General features: G+C 62.4%; 1 protein-coding gene across 1 annotated transcript; it reads left to right on the top strand.

Moving 5' to 3' along the window:
* Nucleotides 1-1917: 1917 nt before the first annotated feature.
* Ptma (prothymosin alpha) lies at nucleotides 1918-5864 on the top strand. The gene is made up of 5 exons (XM_048344537.1): nucleotides 1918-2179; nucleotides 4288-4362; nucleotides 4552-4645; nucleotides 4963-5036; nucleotides 5148-5864. The coding sequence occupies exons 1-5, from the start codon at nucleotides 2135-2137 to the stop codon at nucleotides 5193-5195; spliced, it is 336 nt and encodes a 111-aa protein (XP_048200494.1). The 5' UTR covers nucleotides 1918-2134; the 3' UTR covers nucleotides 5196-5864.
* Nucleotides 5865-13165: the final 7301 nt, after the last annotated feature.

Genomic DNA, 13165 nt, shown 5'->3' with positions numbered 1-13165 from the left:
CCCCGGGGGGGGGATCCGCCCGGCCCGGCCCGGCCCCGGGGCTCCGCAGGAGGAGGGCGGCCACGTGGTTGGTTCTCCCCACCGGTAAAGCGGCTCTGGAAAGCCCGACCCGCGCGCGTGTGCCCGGGGATGTGGGACTGGCGGGTGCGGCTCCATGTCGGTGGCGCCCCACCCCGAGCCAAGCAGGAGGCGAGCCCACCCAAAGGGAGGGGGGTGTCTCGATTCCCCAGATGCACGGGCCGGGTCGCCCAGGATCCCCGGGATCCCGGGAGAGGCGGGGGGTATGGTGGTGGTGGTGGTGAGGGTCCCTTCTCGCCTGGCCTTCAAACTGCGGGACTTGGCACGCGTCCGCTCCACACCATGCGCGGCCAGCTCCGGGTTTTCCCCACTCCCAGGCCCGAGGCCCCGGGAGACGGACAGCGCGAGCGGCCAATAGCCAGGCGCAAAGCGTCAACTTTGTGTTCGCCCGCCACTCTCAGCCAATGCGCGCGCGCCTCCCCGGAGTCCCGCCTTCCGTGTCGGGCGCCCCCTGCCGGCGGCACGGGAATGGGCGCCATCTGCCGCCATCTTGTGTGTGGCGCCGGTATTTTCCTGAAACCCTCTCCGCACCTCCTTCAGGCTTTCGTTCCCCCAGGGCCGATCTCGTAGTTCGACGACCCAGTGCCCGGGCGAGGAGGAGACGGAGCCGACGGCTTTCGGGCCGCTGGGCGCGGGCCGGGTCGCCACGTCACGCCAGGCTTGCGCGGCCTCGCGCCATCTTGAGTGTGGCGTCCTCCCAGTTCCTCCGGGCTCCGCGTGGTTCCTTACATGGCTCCCCACATTTGAAGAACAACCTCCCCCCCCCGAAGGATCAGCCTTGTTGGCCTCCTAAAGGGCGACCATGTCCCCTTGCTTAGGCGCGGTGTTTAGCGGGGGCCCCGGGGGATGGGACAGGGGAACACTCGATGGCCGCGCGTCCGGGACCCGGGCGGCGGCTGCCCTGAGGCCGTCTCGACGGCCGGGCCGCAGCGGCTCTGGGTGCGAGGCCCGGAGCCCGGGGGCGCGGACACCGTGCGCTAGGCGGTGCGAGGCCCGGGGGTGGGGTGGGGTGGGGTGGGCCCGCTCCGCCCTGGGACGGGATCCCGCCGCCGGCATCGAGTCCCCTCGGTGCACGAGTCTCCGAGCGCGGGCTCGGCGTGGCGCCCGCTCGCCCGTCACCCGGGCGGCGGCCGCTGGGTAGCGGGTCCCCTCGCGGCGGACCCGGGCGTCCGGGCCGAGGACACGGGAGGACGGGGCGGCTCGGCCAGGGCGGGCCCTGCAGCCTCGTCACACTCGTGGGGTTCGCGTACACTTGTGTCGGGAAACCTGGCGCGGGGCGGCGGGGGGGGGGGGCGGCCAGGTGCCGACCGGGCCTCGGCGCGGGCAACACGCGGGGCACCGCCCGGGGCGAGCGCCGCCCCGCACCCGCCTTCCCCTCCCCTCCCCCTCCCCCTCGCGGGCAGCCGTCGTGCGCCCGCCGCCCCCGCTCCCCTCCGCCTCCCTCTCCCTCCTCCCCCTCCCTAAGCGAAGGCGGCGGGGAGGGGCCGGGCGCGCGGGGCCTGGGCGGGCGGCTTTGCCGCGCTTTGGCTTTCTGCGTCAGCAGCCCTAGCAAAACAGCGGCGGGGGCGCGCGTTGTTGGCGCGCGCGCGCGCGCTCCCTCCCTCCCTCCTCAACCTCGGCCTCGGCGGCGACGGCGCCGGGACCCGGCAAACTCAGACCCTGAATGACACGGAGAGCAGCGATTGCGCAGCGCGCGCCGCGCCGAGGCACTGCCGCTTTAAGCTCGCTTGCCCATTGTTCGGAATTGAGCCAATGAGCGAACGCCCGCTCCCTGCGCCCAGCCAATAGGGTTCGGGCAAGGGCGCCCAGGCTCCGCCCACTAATCTATATTAAAGGTTCTGGCGCCGCGTGAGTCCCCCACTGGCTGCTCTGAAAAGCCATCTTTGCATTGTTCCTGCGTCCTGCTCGCCGCAGCCTCCTCCGCCGCGCGCCTCCTCAGCCGCCGCCGACTCCGGCAGCTCCCTCGCCCGAGTCCCCCCCCCAACTCCCTCGCTTTCTTTTTTTCGTCCCCTCGCTGCACCGGATCACCGGCGTGCCCTCCCCCCCCACCGCCACCATGTCAGACGCGGCCGTGGACACCAGCTCCGAGATCACCACCAAGGTGAGGCTGGACGCCGCCCGCCCCCTCGGGGTCCGCGCGCCGGCGCCGCCGCCGCCGCCCGGGCGGTGTGTGTGTGTGTGGCGCGGCGCCGCCGGCCGGGCTGCGCGGCGCGGGCTGAGGCAGGCGGCCGCCCGCGGGGAGTCCCGGACTCTCCCCGCGCGCGGCGCCGAGCCCCGCGGAGCCCACTCTTTGTGTGCGGGGGAGGGGGCGTGGGGGGCCGCGGGACGACGTCCCGGCGCGGGTTCCGGGCCAGCCGCGCGGCGGCCGGGGGGCTCCGGGGGAGGAGGCGGCGCTCGCCCGCGCGCGGCCCGCGGAACTTGTTTGTCGGAGGGTCCGGGGCGCCGGGAGGCGCGGGGCCCGGGTCCGGGGGTCGTCGGCCCGCCGGGTGCACGGAAACAACTTTGGAAGTGGGGCGCGCCGGGAGTCGGAAGTGTTGGCGCGTGTGCGGGCGCGGGGCCGGGCCGGCTGCGGGCGCGGGGCCGACCGCGCTGCTCTTTGTTCGGTGGCGAGGTTTCGCGCCCTGCCGCGGGCGGGCGGGCGGCGGCGGCGCGGGGTCTCCGGGGGTCTCGGGCCGGTGCCCGCTCGGGGGTGGGGGCCCGGCCGGGCCGGCGGCGAGCCCACGCGCTCGGTGGGGGGAGGCGGCGGTGGGCGGCCGCGGTGCGGGGGCCGGGCCGGGCCCCGGCGGAGCGCGGCGACCTCGGGCTGCGCGGGCCGCCGGGGAGGCGAGCGCCTCCGCCCTCGGCGCTCCGGGAGCGCGGGCCCCCCGCGCCCGGTCGCCCCTCGCGCCCCGCCGGGACCGCGCGGGTCACCTTGGTGTCTCCTTAGCTAACCGTCGGCCCCGGCGTCGCCCTCCCTTCCCCGGGGCGGCCGCCCCCGGCGGGCGGACCTCGAGGCCGGGGTCTCTGGGGGCGCCCCGCCACCCCTCTGCGGGCCGGGCCGGGCGCCGAATCCCCGCCCGCCCCCGCTCCGCAGCCCGCCTCCGCTCCGCTTCCCCTCCAAACTGAGCTCCCTCGAGGGGAGGCGAGGGGTCCCGGGCGCGCCCCCGACGGCCCCGGGCTGCCTCCCGCGGGGCGCTCTGCCCGCCAAAGGCGAAGCCGCCCGGGGCCTGCGCGTCCCGCTGCGCCGCCCGAGGCACCGGGCGTCCGTCCGGCGAGCGGGGATTGGCGCGCGAGCGGGGCGCTTGGCAGGGCGCGCGCTGCCCGCGGGCCCCGGCCTCCAGGGCTCCGGGCTCGGCTCGCGCGGAGGCCCCGGGCCACGTGCTCCGTGCGCGGTGCGTGCCGAGGCCGGCGCGCCGAGGCCGCCGGGCGGGGGCTGCGCGCTTGCGCGCCGCTGCTCCCCGCCCCCACCCGCTCCCCGGGGCTCCGGCCGCCAGGGGGCGACCGCGACCCCGCCGGCAGGTGCCCCGGGGCCGCCCGACGGCCCTGCTCCCCGGCCGGGTCGCCGAACATGGGGTCTGGGAGGTCGACAGCGCCGCTGGAACTTAAGACGGCGGCGCGGTCCTCGGAAAGCCGCTGAGTCGCCTCCCCCGTGGGCGGCACCGCGGGAGCCGAGCCGTGGCGCGGGGGAGGACTTGGCGCGCGGGGCTGGGGGCGGGCGCTCGCCTCCAGCAGTCGACCGGGCTGTCTGCGGGGCAGCTCGGTTTCCTATGGGGATCCTGGCTGGCTCGGTTGGGGAGCTTTGCCCCAGCCCGCAGTGCGGCTCGAGTTCCCTTCCCACTCCCACCCCGTGCGACGGCGGCAGCCGGAGCCCCTCCCTTGTCTCCTTATTTATTTATGGCACATACCTGCTGCCATCCAAGCACTCCAGGGGCGGAGCTCCCTAGAGCTGGAAAAAGTCCGTGCTGGGCGGGAGTGAAGGAGGGCTTTCCGCCTGGTCCACCCGGCCCAACGGGTTTCGGGTTGTGGTGCCCCAAGGCTCCCCAAGTAGAGAAGTATGGGGGGCAATGTGGTACTTTTGGTGTTGGCAAGGGCCAGCGGTTTATAAGAAACGGGTGCACAGCCCCTGGTGTCCTATGAGGAGGTATCTTTCCACACAAGTGCCCCCTCTCTAGAGACCTTAGTCCCTTTCCCTCTCTTTAAGTCTGATGGGCTTTTTCTTTGCTTTTGAAGGACTTGAAGGAGAAGAAGGAAGTTGTGGAGGAGACGGAGAATGGAAGAGACGCTCCTGCCAACGGGAGTGCAGCTGTGAGTTTCCACCCCACCCCGCTCTGACACCTCGGGCAGCATTGCCACAAGTCCTTTCCTTAGCGCCCCCCCCCCCCGGAGGTCCCGTCATTCCCGGCTTCTGTCCTTTCCCAGAGTAGTAGCTTGAGGTCTGGGTGGTTGGATAGTCTTCCATCTGCCTATCTGAATAATGACTGCATTCTGTCGTAGAATGAGGAAAATGGGGAGCAAGAGGCTGATAATGAGGTAGATGAAGAAGAAGAAGAAGGTGGGGAGGAAGAGGAGGAGGAGGAAGAAGGTGATGGTGAGTAATCCTCCCATGTTCATTTTCTTAGCCTTTTCTGTTGAAGAGAGACACAAACCAAACTTGGACGGACAGCATCATGCAACTGGGTTTCTACCTTTGCTTGTGAGAGAGGAGGACGCAGTTTCTGGCTATTGCCACGCCTCACTTAGCTACCCATTGCAGCCTCAAAAGCCTCCACGCATGGCTTGTTTGTTGGCCCCCGGGGTACCTCTGGCTACAACTTGGGTGACCTAGGTACCTGGTCTGCTCACCTTGGTTAGATAACAGACGCTTGGGGGTCCAGGGTGGTTTACCTATCTGACTTGGTTTTCCAGGTGAGGAGGAGGATGGAGATGAAGATGAGGAGGCCGATGCAGCTACAGGCAAACGGGCAGCTGAAGATGATGAGGTGAGGTGGGCCCCACCTCTCCAAGTCCGGGAGAGCTTTAGAGCACCCCAGGATACTGGAGGGGCAGGAAGGGGGGGCAGGCGGTCTTGTGACACTGTTCTCTCTACTCAGGATGATGATGTTGATACCAAGAAGCAGAAGACTGATGAGGATGACTAGACAGCAAAAAAGGAAAAGTTAACTCAAAAAAGGCCGCCGTGACCTATTCACCCTCCACTTCCCGTCTCAGAATCTAAACGTGGTCACCTTCGAGTAGAGAGGCCCGCCGCCCTCTGCGGCAGCGTCACCAAGCTCTCCACCACCCCACCAAAACCACAACGAGAATTTGCAACAGGGGAGGAAAATACCAAAACTTCCAAGGCCCTGCTTTTTTTCTTAAAAGTACTTTAAAAAGGAAAATTTGTTTGTATTTTTTATTTACATTTTATATTTTTGTACATATTGTTAGGGGTCAGCCATTTTTAATGATCTCGGATGACCAAACCAGCCTTCAGAGCATTCTGTCCTACTTCTGACTACTTGTGGTGTGACCATGTTCATTATAATCTCAAAGGAGAAAAAAAACCTTGTAAAAAAAGCAAAAACAACAACAAAAAAATCTTATTCCGAGCATTCCAGTAACTTTTTTTGTGTATGTACTTAGCTGTACTATAAAGTAGTTGGTTTGTATGAGATGGTTAAAAAGGCCAAAGATAAAAAGGTTTCTTTTTTTCCTTTTTTTTGTCTATGAAGTTGCTGTTTATTTTTTTTGGCCTGTTTGATGTATGTGTGAAACGATGTTGTCCAACAATAAACCGGAATTTTATTTTGCTGAGTTGTTCTAACAAAGCTGTCTCAAGCCTGGTTCTTGTGTCCCGTGTCGAGGGGGGGAAACTGCTGGGGGGGGGTATGTTAGCTTGTTAACCAGCCCTGTTGGGTAGGTTGAGACTAAGCTGCAGTTGGCTTTTGGGGCCCTGCAAGCTAGAGCCCTGACCATAGGCCGCCGGGAACTGCAGCTACCCCATGGCCCATGGCTGTTTTCAAGTGTGTCCTTCATGAACTTCCTCCATGGTTGTAGTAAGTGCTGTTCAGAATTAGGGCTATTGTCTCCGGGTGCCACCCAGGAGTTCTTGTGCCCTGTAGTCCTGTTCCAGAGTGGATGAGTAAGCCTGGTGGGTTCAGCTCCCCCTGGTGGTGGTGCGTAGGACTTGCCAGTCATCTGGGACAAACCTTTGTCAACTGAAGTCTGGCCAACAAGCAGGCTGCCTTCGCCTGCACTGGAGGGTGCAGAATACCTGGTGGTCAAGGGGAGTTGGGAGACTTGAATTCTGTGTTGGGAATTGAGCCCTGGGCCTTTGAATTATTTACTTTTTTCATCAAAGGTACTATCGCCCCCCCAAATAAGGTTATATCCCTTCTAATGCCAATTGCTGCTTGCTTGGAGATAAGAATCTCAATTTAGCTGCCTGGATTGGCTTCAAGCCATGATCCTTGGATCTCGGCCTCCTGAGTGGATGGTTTGTGGGGTGAGCCACCAGCTCATGGTGAGGGTGGAATGTTGGTTCCCTGACAGTGCCCAGCAGGCAAAGGCAGCTCGGGTGGGGTGGGGGAGCTGCTGCCCTGACCTCAAGGGTTGGCCTTTGGTTTGGGCACAGTCCTAATCTTCCTTCCCCCTCCATTTCTTGAACTTTTTTTTTTTTTTTTTTTTTTTTTTTGCCGGTCCTGGGGCTTGAGCACTGTCCCTGGCTTCTTTTTGCTCAAGGCTAGCACTCTACCTCTTGTACTGCTGGGGAATCGAACCCAGGGCTTCATGTACATGAGACAAGCAGTCTTGCCAGTAGGCCATATTCCCAGCCCTTCCCCTCCATTTCTAGTGTGGGTTTATACTAAGCCCTGCCCCATAGTGCCTGTGGGGAGAGACCGGTGTCAACCACATTCATCTACAGCAACATAGCCGTCCCCCCTGGGCGCTGCCCGCCACAGCTGAGACTAGGGAAAGGTGGCCAAGCGTGGGGTAGTGGAAGGTGAAGGCTGAAGGCCGCGTAAGCAGGAAACACCCTGGAGAGCTTGTGTTAAAGGTGGTGGAGAAATGGGTGCTTTGGTCAGGTTTCCAGCAATAAGGCTCTGTCCAAGGTCAGGCAAAAGCCTCCAGACCGTGTGAAAGATTAAAAACGGGCATGGCTCCAACGGCAGTGTCTAGCAAGATGGAGGCCCACTTTTCAAACTTCCAAATGAAAGACATGGATGCATCAAAGGCGGGGCAAGATTTCTGCCCCGCCGCTTCCACCTGGACTCCGCGCTTGGCCCTTTTCCACGTGGGATGTGGGGGTTCTGGGAGGCCTTTGTCCTCTGTCGTGTTCCCTGGGACCACTCCGGTGCCGGGCCACCCGTTGGGCTTGGAGCTGGTCGGGATCGGAGGCGGGGTCTGGTAGGAGGGAAGGAGCCCTTGGATTTTGCCCAGTGCTCAGCCCTCCCAGCTTGGGCCTTTGCACATAGCCTCCCGGGAAGAAAAGGAATTGCCCAGGACAGCTCAGTTCTGGGGTGCTTCCGAGCCCTGAGCCGGGGAAGGCAATTCTCTGAAGTGTTGGGAAGGAGCCTGGATCAAGTCTAACCCGGTCCTGCAGGGAGCCATTATCCAGAAAGGACAAGAGGGGCTCAGCCTAGGTCCAGACATGGGCTTGGAAGCCATGTAAATGTGGAGCAAGTAAGTGGGCCTTTCTGGGACCTCATCTTCCCCTGCTGAATGGGGACGGTAGGGCAGCCGGAGCCGGAGCCCAGGGCGAGCTTGCTCAAACCCTTGGAATAACCCCACCCCCACCCGCACTGAGCTTCTGGCTTGTTCTACCCTCTCCTAGCTACCAGCCCTCGTTCCACCTAGCATCGGTAGGCCTTGCTGCCCTCCATGGAACACTTCCCCCTAGTCCCGGGCACATGATTAGCCACCGCTGCCTAGGGACCTGTCCAGAGAGACCAGTGCCACCTTGATCCTACTTCGCAGGTCCCTTCCGATGGCTAGGATCTGCCCCACCAGACAGCTAGTAGGGAGATTTGCAGGGGACGGGCGCCCTCTGGTGGACACAAGAGGCGCTGCCGTCCATGCCTCGCTTCTGTTCCGTTCAGGACCTGAGCCTTTCAAAGTTGAGGGGAGGCAGCCTCCGCCATGCTCCCTCCATGCACCCCACTCCCCGCCTCCACGAGACCCTCCTTCTCTTGCTGATGCCCCAGGCCACAGATCTGATCCTTTGGATGTAGAATTTGGGCAGGGAGTTAGGGAGTCTGACGCCCAGGAAGGAGTGGGTGTGGGGGGCCGGGGGGTCCCCTCGGGGACTGCCGGGGTTTACAGAACAGTTGGTGCTACGCGGGCAGCAGAGTCTTGCTGACCCCTCGGCCTCCACCGCCTGGGCAAGGCTGTGATGCCCCCCCCCCCCCAGCCTGACGTTCATGACACAACCTCGTTTTCCGGGGTCCTCTCTCCCCCACGTCCACACACGCCAACAAAAAGCTTGAGGTCTTGGGACCCCAGGGCTCCCCGAGTCTGCCCGCGCTGCTGTGCCTTTGCTTTGCACCGATGAGAAACCTGCTTTTGCTTAATCCTCCTTTGTGAAGGTGTGAGGGCCTTCTCTGGAGAGGGCACGACCTTGCGGGTCCCTGGTGACCCCAGTCTAGCAACACCTTTCCCCGAGGGGAGGTCCTGGGACTCCCCAAAGGTAGAAGCGGAGTACAGGGGTGCGGGCGGCTTCTCCAGCATCCTGGTCTTCCACAAGTCCGTCAGCCGCCATGGCCGGCCGAGCACTGTCCCCGGCTTCTTCTTGCTCAAGGCTGGCACTCTGCCACTTGAGCCGCAGCGCCACTTCAGGCCTTTTCTGTGTATGTGGTGCTGGGGAATCGAACCCGGGGCTTCGTGCATACTCTATGGCGAAGCCACACTGCCAGCCCCTCCGCCAGGCTCTTGTACCTCCGGACGGCGCCTGTCCCCGAAGGCCGGGCCTGAGCTCAGGGAGGCGACGGGGACAGCCGACGCGTTGAGAGGCCACCTGGCCCACCGTCCGCGCCCTGGGCGAGCCTCGTGTGCATCGCTAACACGGAGCCCGGCAGCTGGTGGCCGGGGTGGATTCCATGAAGTCCTGAGCAGGCCCCGGGGTGCGTGACCGTCCCCCAAAGTCATGTCCGCCTTTCCTCCTGCAGAATGTCCCCCTTCCCCCTCACTCTCAGGCAAGGGGGGGGGGGGAACGAGATGGTGACTGATTGGTTCAGAGCGGACGCGTGTGTCGTTCAAGTCACCCAATCAGAACGAGTCCCGGGGTTCAGAACGAGCACTGGGGCTTGACACGGACACGCGCGCTGCCCCGCAGCGTCTCCCCCCGACGCCCTGGCGCCGGACCCGCCGCTTCCCGCCGGGGTTTCGGGCGTCCACTCGACAGCAGAGTCCCATCGCCTTCCGGCTTCGAACCATGAGCCTCAGACCTCCGCCTTCCGAGGAACGAGGCTTTGTAAAAATCAGTGCGGGGCTGCGGATGCGGCCTAGTGGCAGAGCGCTCGCCTCGTATGCACGAAGCCCTGGGTTCGATTCCCCAGCACCACATATACAGAAAACGGCCAGAAGGGGCGCTGTGGCTCAAGTGGCAGAGTGCTAGCCTTGAGCAAAAAGAAGCCAGGGACAGTGCTCAGGCCCTGAGTCCAAGCCCCAGGACTGGCCAAAAAAAAAAATAAATAAATATAAGACTAGCGCTCTGCCACCCGAGCCGGGCGCCACCCCCGGCTGTCTGGCGGTTCGTGGGCAATGAGAGCCTCCTGGACTTCCCGCCTGCGCTGGCCTTGAACTGCGATCCTCAGACCTCAGCCTCCTGAGTCGCTAGGGCGACAGGCGGAGCCGCCAGCGCCCCGCCCGTTCGTGGGCTTTTGAACATGCAGGTCAGTGCATTTCCTTCCAGTTTCGTCTGGTTCAGACCGGATTTTCTGTGGCGGTGACACAGTTACAATGGGCGGAGCGTGGAGGGCTTTGTAGGCTCTGGTTTTCAGGGCGAGCTTGGAGAAGGGGAGCCCCGGTGGCTCCTCCCCAGCCCGGCCTTCCACCTGCGCCTCTGGCTCACACCTAGGATCCCAGCTACTCCCGAGGCTGGGCTGTGAGGACCCGGGTTCAAAGCCAGCTCTGCCAGGACTGGGGCTGGAATCTCAGGGTCCTCTCTGCCTTTTCTACCACTTGAGTCAGAACTCTCCTTCCAGCTTTTTGCTGGCTAATGGAGATAGGCCTCTTGGATTTCGCTGGGATTCCAGGCGTGAGCCACCGGTGGGGCTGGATTTTTGTCAAACTTTCACAGTGAGTGTATGGAATTAGAGGGGGGCGAGGCAGGGAGAGAGGAGGAAGAAGAGGAGGAAGGAGAAGACAGGGGAAGGAAGCAAAGAAAGAAAAGGCAAGGCCGCAAATGCTCATCTCCACGCCATCTCCTCGGGTTGCAAACTAGCTTATGGAGGAAGGGAATGCACGTGGACCAGGGCGCCCTGACACGCCACAGCTTCAGGTACGGCAGGATCCAGGCGCCCGCAGCTCCTCACCAGGGGCCGGGCCTCCTCCAGCCGCTCTGCAGTTCCTGCTTTGTTCTGGGGCAGCTTCAGCCTTGGTGGCACGGGGGACACGGCTGGCTTTCGCGCCGGGTGCCGTGGGGCCAGGACAACCCTGTGGGTGTGGGCGGGGGGAGTGCGTGGATGGGCGGGGTGGGAGGCGGGAGGGAGGGGGGCGGCACGGGGGGGGGGTCCTCGCTCGCGCCGCTGCCCTAACGCAGGCTCTGGAGGTGGGTGTCCGGGAAGGAGCAGGCGTTCCAGCATGTCTTACAGTTCTGGGGAGCCCCGGCAGCCCCCCATGGTGGACTGGCACAGGTATGGGGGGGGGCTTTCTCTTCTTTTTTAAACACAACCCCTCCCTTCTCCCTTGGGGCCCATCTGCCCCCCCATAGCTGAGATCACAGAGGTGCCCCACCATCCTGGCATGTTGGTTGAGATGGGGTCTTGATAGCTTTTCACCCAGGCTGGCCTTGAACTGCTACCCTCCCAGTCGTCTCCACTTCTTGAACAGCTGGGGTTACGAGTGCGCACCAATGCACCTGGATTGTTTTCCTTGAGAAGGCACAAGCCCCCGCGGCCCCCCCCACAAAGCCCAGCTCTAGCTGGCCTTGATCCTTGGAAGCCCTGGCTTCGCTCAGTCTCCTGGGTGCTGGAATTACAGGCGTGTGCCAGAGGCCTGGATGGGGCTCCTCTTAAAGGGCTCTGCCCCACGACCCCACTCTTGCCTTGGGGATCAGGGTTGCTGGGGTTGAGGTGCGAGGCTCGGTGAGGGGGACACCTCGGCAGCTGACCCGCACCACAGACCCAGGGCACTTGGAAACGGTTGGTCTCTTGCCAAACCGTGCCATTTTGGATGTGGGGTTCTCATGGAGGAGGCCCAGGAGGCCCTGTGGGCAAAGGCGGGGTGTCCCGGAAAGCGCTGATGGGTCTCCTTCAAGCAGCCACAAAGCTGGGCGCCAGTGGCTCAAGCCTGCAAGCCTCGTTCCTCAGGAGGCTGAGATTCGGAGGACTGTGATTTGAGGCTAGCCTGGGTAGAAGAAAAGACAGTCTCCAAAATAATCAGTAAAACGCTGAGGTTGTTGTGGCTCAAGTGGTACAGAATCAGCCAAGTCAGCACGAGGCCCTGAGTTCAAAGCCTGGTGCTAGCCAGACAGCAGCAGCAGCAGCAGTTACAAAACAAAATCCACCACGGAGACTATGGATGTCATATGAGTGTGTGTGTGTGTGTGTGTGTGTGTGTGTGTGTGTGACCTGGGGCATGAACTTAGAGCCTGGGCACTGTCCTTGAGCTTTTTCTTCCTTTTTTTGGGGTCAGTTGTGGGGCTTGAACTCAGGGCCTGAGCACTGTTCCTTCTTTTTTTTTTTTTTTTGGCCAGTCCTGGGGCTTGGACTCAGGGCCTGAGCACTGTCCCTGGCTTCCTTTTGCTCAAGGCTGGCACTCTGCCACTTGAGCCACAGCGCCACTTCTGGCCGTTTTCTGTATATGTGGTGCTGGGGAATCGAACCCAGGGCCTCATGTATATAAGGCAGGCACTCTTGCCACTAGGCCATATCCCCAGCCCTGTCCCTGGCTTCTTTTTGCTCAAGGCTAGCATTCTACCACTTGAGCCACAGCGCCACTTCCGGCTTTTTCTGTGTATGTGGTACTAAGGAATCGAACCCAGGGCTTCATGCATGCAAGGCGAGCACTCTACCACTAAGCCACATTCCCAGCCTCTGAAGTGTGACCTTTGGATCTCAGCCTCCTGAGTGGCTAGGATTACAGGCGTGAGCCACCAGTGTCTGGCTTTCTAAGACAACTTAAATATATCTTTGTCCTAAAATTACCAACGAGTTGCAGCTTGTTTCTGATAGAAGCCAATTAAAATTTGGTAATAGAAAGCAGGCATTGGTAGCTGACTAGCGTGCGGAAGACCCTGGCTCAGTGCCCAGGACTGAAGGAACACAAAGTCTGTCGCCAGAGGCTCCTGCCTGGATTCCTGGCTGATATCTGAGTATCCTTGTTCAAAGCCACCTTGAGCTGAAAAGTCCATGAAACTCTTATCTTCAATCAACCAGTAGAAAGGAAGAAGAGCTTATTTTTCAAGGGAGTTGGTGCTGTGCTGCAGAGTGAACTCAGTCGGGGCCGTGTCCCTTAGCTTCTTCCTGTCAAGGTTAGCACGTGAGCCGCAGCCTAATTTTGGTTTTTGGGTGGTTGTTTAGAACTAAGAGTTGGGTGGAGTTTCCCGCCTGGGCTGGCTTTGAACTGCGATCCTCACATCTCAGCCTCCTGAGTAGCTAGGATCACAGGGGTGAGTGCCTGGCTTTTAAGTAGGCAGTGGGTTGGGGCTGCAGCGTGCGGGGAGCCCTGGTCCCCTCATTCCCACTGCCATTTGAGCCACAGCTTCACTGTGGGTGGGGTGGGGCGGGGGGGGGGGGGGAGAAAACAGGAGTTGTTCAATATCTGCCAGAAGAGGGCTGGGATGTAGCTCAGGGGCAAAGCGCTTGCCTAGTAAGTACACAGTCCTGGGTTCGATCCCCAGTAACCCTCCCCCTCCCCCCAAACCCCAACCCAGCCAAGTAACAAAAACCCCCAAAGCTATCTGCCAGAT

This window comes from Perognathus longimembris, chromosome 4, assembly GCF_023159225.1.
Source record: "Perognathus longimembris pacificus isolate PPM17 chromosome 4, ASM2315922v1, whole genome shotgun sequence".
NCBI lineage: Eukaryota > Metazoa > Chordata > Mammalia > Rodentia > Heteromyidae > Perognathus > Perognathus longimembris.
This window is presented reverse-complemented; position numbering and strand designations above follow the sequence as displayed.

Bases quoted from the DNA above. Each gene is read 5' to 3' on its own strand.
- Ptma (XM_048344537.1), top strand. From the start codon at position 2,135: ATGTCAGACGCGGCCGTGGACACCAGCTCCGAGATCACCACCAAG. The intron at 2,180-4,287 runs GTGAGGCTGGAC...TTGCTTTTGAAG, and splicing joins GCTCCGAGATCACCACCAAG to GACTTGAAGGAGAAGAAGGA. The intron at 5,037-5,147 runs GTGAGGTGGGCC...CTCTCTACTCAG, and splicing joins GGGCAGCTGAAGATGATGAG to GATGATGATGTTGATACCAA.